Source organism: Rhinatrema bivittatum, chromosome 2 (genome assembly GCF_901001135.1).
Source record: "Rhinatrema bivittatum chromosome 2, aRhiBiv1.1, whole genome shotgun sequence".
NCBI lineage: Eukaryota > Metazoa > Chordata > Amphibia > Gymnophiona > Rhinatrematidae > Rhinatrema > Rhinatrema bivittatum.
In genome coordinates, this window is record NC_042616.1 from 764,309,192 (window position 1) to 764,315,191 (window position 6,000).

Consider the following 6,000-nt stretch of genomic DNA (forward strand, 5'->3'; position numbering starts at 1 on the left):
AAGCAGGCACCATGCTCGTTCGGTGCAAGAAGCCATACTTGGAGTTTTAGAAGTTTTTGGCCCTACAGAGGAGTGGCTTTGCAGAGAGCTAGACCTTTGGGTAGGTCTCAGTCCTTTTGGCCCAGGCAGCCCAGACATGGTGTAGGCTCGGGTAGCGATGCCTCCCGACCCCCCCTCCCCTCCCCCAATGAAGATGCAATGACCCACTTCCCAGATCAGGAGATAGGGGATAGTATATCTCTCATCGGAGGTGGGTCAGGATCACATCAGACCACTGGGATCGTGAGGTGATAAGGAATAGCTATGCTCTGGAATTTCTCAACGTTCCTCGGGATGTCTTCATGGAGTCTCCCTGCAAAAGGCATACAGTGGAAACTACATTGTCGAGGCTTCTAAGTTTGCAGGCCGTGATCCCAGTGCCCAAATCGCAAGAAAATACAGGCCGTTGTTCCATTTATTTCGTTGTGTCCAAAAAGGAGTGTTCTTTTTAGCCCATCCCGAAGGGCTACAATCGTCTTTTGCGAGTGACTCATTTCCGCATGGATACAGTACACTTGCGGATAATGGCTGACTGTCTGGGGAGTTTCTTATGTCTCTGGATTTGTCAGAGGCATATCTCATATTTCCATTTGTCTGAAGCATCAGCGGTTTCTGCGGTTTGCTGTTTTGGGGCAACATTATCAGTTTTGAGTGCTCCCCTTCAGTTTGGCCACCGCACCCAGAACCTTCTCCAAGATCACGGTAGTGGTAGCAGCAGCATTGAGAGGATGGCATTCTGGTCTACCTGTACCTAGACAACTGGCTAATTCGGGCCAAAAGCTTGGAAGAGAGTCTTAAAGCCTCACACAATGTGAACTTGTTGCAGGGGAGCTAGGTTGGGTGGTGAACTTGGTCAAGAGCAATTTACAGCCATCCCAGATTTATTTATTTATTTATTTAAATAATTTATATACCGGAGGTTCCTGTATAATATACATATCACCCCGGTTTACAAGGAACAGTAACTGTCGCTACATTTAGCGGTTTACATAGAACATAATTAAAAACGAGGTAAACAAGTTTTATCTTGAACAAATTAATCAAAGTAAGCAAATAGTATAAAATAGTAAAACCGTTACTAAACATGCAGTTAATAAATAAATAAATAACATGGTAATATGTTAGTCAACATGAAATATGTATATAGTCAGCATGAATATGTGTATATCTGGTTGTATAAAGGAAGAATATGAATGATCTGATTATATCATAGTGGAAGTGAGAGACTATTCTTCCTGTTCTTATCTCTAGGGGAATGCTTGTTTGAACAACCAAGTCTTAAGTTTCTTTTTAAATGTAGCGTGGCATGGTTCCAGGCGAAGGTCTGGAGGGAGCGAGTTCCAAAGTGACAGATGCTGCAGTATCTCGGTATTCATTTCAACACAAAGCAAGGCAGAGTTTTTCTGCCGGAGATCCGCATTCAGAAACTGATGGTTCAGGTGAGACTAGTGATAGAAGCAGTTCACCCGACGGATTGGTCGTACCTGCAGGTGCTTGGTTTGGCAGCCATCCTAGAGGTGGTTCCATGGGCAAGGGTGCATATGCATCCTCTTCAGCGCACACTGCTTGCTCAGTGGAATCCACAGTCTCGGGATTACAGGATACTGCTTCAGTTACCGGTAGAGATCGGCATCCAACTGAAATGGTGATTGCAGGCGGATCATCTAAGGAAGGGAGTTTCCTTGCAAGCTCCAGACTGGCTGGTGCTCACGACGAATGCAAGCCTCCAGTGTTGGGGACTCACTGTCAGAAGTAGATGGCTCAGGGGCACTGGAGTGCAGAGGAGTCTATCTGGAGCATCAATAGTCTGGAAGCGCATGCCTTTTGGCTGCCATGCTTGCAATTCGCCGAACACTTGCAGGGTCATGTGGTCCAAGTGATGTCAGACAATGCGACGATAGTAGCTTATATCAATTGTCAGGGAGGCACCAAGAGTCGTCAAGTGTAGCGGGAAATAGACCAGCTCATGGTATGGGTGAAGATACATCTCCAGGAGATCTCTGCCTTCCACATTGCGGGAAAAGACAATGAGAACCGATTTTCTCAGCAGAGTCTGTATGGGAATTGTCAGACAAGCATTCCAGCTCACAGTGGGCCGCTGGGGCCTACCGTATCTAGACTTGCTAGTGACATCACACAATGCGAAGGTTCCTTGTTTCTTCAATCATAGGTGAGATCCAAAGTCTCTGGGCATCGATGCTGTAATGCAGGAGTGACCGGAGGGCAAGCTTCTGTATTCCCTCTCCCCCCATGGCCCTTGTTGGGCAGGTTGGTTCAGAGGATCGAGAGGCACATGGAGATGGTGCTTCTGGTGGCTTCCGACTGGCCCAGAAGGTTGTGGTATGCAGATCTGTGGAGATTCTTGGCCAGCTCTCCTCTCTGGTTTCTGCTCTAAAGAAGTTTGTTGCTTCAGTGGCCTATTCGTCACGAGGATCCAACTTTATTTTGTCTTATGACTGCTGTGATTTCCACCTTACTTTGAGCTCGGACGTTCTCAACCTCTTTAGCCTATGTTCGGGTTTGGCGAGTGTTTGAAGTTTAGTGTGAGGAACAAGGGGGTTCATCCTCGTTCGGTTAAGATCCCACTCATTTTAGAATTTTTGCAGGATGGGTTGATTAAAGGCTTAGCCCTTAATTCCTTAAAGGTTCAGGTGGCAGCTATTGCCTATTTCCGGGGCCAGATGAATGGTGGAACCTTGTCAGCCCATCCGGATGTGGCCCGGTTCTTGAAGGGGGTGAAGCATCTTAATCCTCCCTTGCAATTGATTTTCTGATGGGTCCCATTGTGTACCCTCTCCTTGAAGTTACTTATCTTGAAGATGGTTTTTCTGGTGGCAATTTGTTCTGTGCGCGCCAGGTTGCGCGCACATAGGTTTAAAAATCTGGCCCATAGGCTGAGCTCAGTGTTTCCTGTTGCTGAGTGCTTGAGTGGTTGTCTGTTAATGGTTATAATCCAAGTATTGTTAGTTTGTCCACAATTGACTTTTGCAGAGAATACTTGTGGGCTGATATCAGAGCAGGGGTATATATATATACTGTGATGTCAGCTTTGCTCAGTCTCCATCTGCTGGTAGAGGTGCATTAACCTGTCTTCATTAGAGAAAAGGAAATTATCTAGTAATTAGTAATTTCTCATTAAACTCAAGTATTCGATACCAGATGATGTCATGAAAGGTGTTAGTGTAGCTGGATTTAAGAGGTTTGGACTAATTCCTGGATGAAAAGTCTGTTAGCCATTATTAAGGTAGACTTTGGGACATCCACTGCTTATTCCTGGGATAAGCAACATGGAATCAATCTAACTACCCCTTTTGGGATCTTGTTGCCTAGATTGGACAGTGTTGGAAATAGGATTCTGGGCTTGATGGACATCTGGTCTGATCCAGTATGGCAAATTTTATGTTCTACTTATTTCATTTCTGAGGGGGGAAACTATTTTGGAAGCCCCTCTTATTTAGCTTTAATTAATGTAATTTAATCTAGGTACTGCTCTGCTGATCAGACAGACACGTGGCATAAGAATACTTGATGTACCTACACTCAGAAAATGAGGCATGGGGTACAAACAGCCAGAGTAGATTTGTGGATGGATCATTTAGTAAATGTGATGGTGGGGGAGAGAGGTGGCCTTAGATATTAAAACATAATACGAGTATATTTTAGTACTGCTGCTAGAGAGCAACAGTCTACCACTTTTCAAGGGAAGGGCAATATAAGACATTTCAAATCACCAGGAGGACTGGGGGGAGAAAGGGTCTGGCCCCCTTCAGAATTTGAGGTTTTCAGAAGGGGGAGGAAAATAAGTCCCATCAGAGTTTGCTAAGATGGAGGGGGGTGGGGAGGATGCATCTCTGGCCTTTTGATGATTTCAAATGCAGGGAAAGAGAGGGGACAGAGTTCCCAGTGGTATGACAGATAGTGCCAGTGGAAGTTGGCAAACCTGCATCCTAGCTTCCCCTTCTCCTACCCACTGAGGTGTATCTCAACTCTCCCCTGCAGCTCATTCGCTCACCTCTTTTTCTCTTGCCTCACCCCTTCCCCTCCCCCTTCATCATGTCATTCACTTGCTTCCCACTCCCCTCTCTCCTGCTTTCCCTTTACTCTCATTCCATTCCCTTACTTTTCACCTTCCCACTCCTTTCCCTCTCACATACCTTCTTCCACCTCTCTTGCACATCCATCTCTTACTCAGCCTTCCCTTCTCATTCACTCCTCTACACCACTCTCCTCTCCCTTTTCATATCACTAACTCCTTTGTTTCTCTCTTCCTTCTCATTCCCTCCCCCACCCTCTAGTCAAGTCACACTCATTCTCTTCTTTCTCTCACTTCACTCTCATTCCTTTATCTCATCCCCTCCCCTGTTCACCCTCAAGCGGTGGTGTCCATCGGTGGCTGTTCCCACTCTCTCTGTTCTCCCCACCAGTGGCTATCCTCAGGGTTGGTCCCACAACTTCTCATTCTAGTGGAGCCTGGCCTCCCTGCCAATGGTTTTATTTCCAAGTACCATTCTGCTGCTGCTTCTCATGCTGATGGGGCCTAGGAAACCCTCCCCAGAGGAGCAGTAATTCTCAAAGAATTTTAAAAGTAGTTTGCCTGTATTGTTCAGTACTCTTTATCTTTTACTGCTTTTCTAGGCCTTAATTGTGCTATAAACACACTACATACAAGACATCAGCATTTTGAAGAGATTTTCCAATTCCTTACTCTAAAATGGTGAATGTACTTTGTGACTAGAAAGTAAAATAGGCACTCAGTTATCAAACAAATTCAAGATTGTAACATTCAGCAGTGCAATGTTTCATTCTCTTCCTTTTTATGATTTTCATCTGCATCCACCAAAGAGTAAAGTTGAACTACTTGTTATCTACATTGTAACACTTAGGGAAAAATGTTTTACTTTTTTCATCGTCATGTTTTTACACAAAAAATCGTTCTGGACAGGGATTGATACTGTTCAAAAGAATCACTCAGCAGATACAAATAAGCCAGATTTTGGTTTCTCTACTCCTTCAGGTTCAACAGCTGCAAGCAGAAACTCCACCCGATGGCCCTAAAACTGAAGCTTTACCTCCTGCTCGTAAGAAAGGCGATTTACCCCCTCTCTGGTGGGAGTATGTGACTCGGCCCCGGGAACGCCCCTCATAGAGCCTGCAGATGTGTGTTAAAGGGCAGTGGAAGGGATGCTGTTTATGTCCAGTACAATAAAGAATATGCTTACCAGGTTCTTGCTGTTGTATGCAGTTTTTGTCTGCATCATTAGTATTGTAATTGCAGTGTGTGTTAACATACATAATGGTGTTTATAAATATATTAGCACCTTCTGCAATGGTATTTTTGACATACAAGTCATTATTTCCAAATACTAATACAGGAGGGCAATTCTTTGATTCCAGTTATAACAAAAAATATGGAAGTTCAATGCTGTGATCATGGTAGTAATCATGGGAAGTGTTTGGGTACTTGCCAGGTTTTGTGGCCTGGTTTGGCCTCTGTTGGAAACAGGATGCTGGGCTTGATGGACCCTTGGTCTGACCCAGCATGGCAATTTCTTTTGTTCTTATGAAGCCTTTTGCATGGCTTTTCTACAATCTCATTCTTCGGTTATGGAAAATACAGATTAGAATTTTTTGCTGTTTTGGAACAATAAAATTGATTCCATAAACCCTTTTGGGCCTTTCCCTTGGTTCTTTTAACTCCTGTAGCTCGCTGTGTGCCTCCAGCCATGCTTTGGCTTCCCAATATCTCTTTCATAGAAGGTTCTAGTGTAAAAAAAAAAAAAATAAATTTCCATTTACAAACCATAACTGTTATATTGTTTAACTGTAAGATACCATAGAAAACCATTTATGATTATGATATGGTGAAAAAGGGGCTGAACTTAGGAAGATGGGATAGCTACAGAATCAGTTTTCTAAAAAGTCCAACTATGTTCTTCTCTCGCCCCTTCTCTCTTCCTAGCT

General features: G+C 44.2%; 1 protein-coding gene across 1 annotated transcript in view; it reads left to right on the forward strand.

The window, feature by feature from the left end:
* Positions 1 to 5,371, forward strand: part of NDUFB9 (NADH:ubiquinone oxidoreductase subunit B9) — a 28,901-nt gene extending 23,530 nt beyond the window's left edge. Inside the window, exon 4 of the mRNA XM_029592007.1 lies at positions 5,054 to 5,371. Within this exon, the coding sequence (XP_029447867.1) occupies positions 5,054 to 5,185 (132 nt within the window). The 3' untranslated portion in view covers positions 5,186 to 5,371. The remainder of the gene's footprint in view (positions 1 to 5,053) is intronic.
* Positions 5,372 to 6,000: the final 629 nt, after the last annotated feature.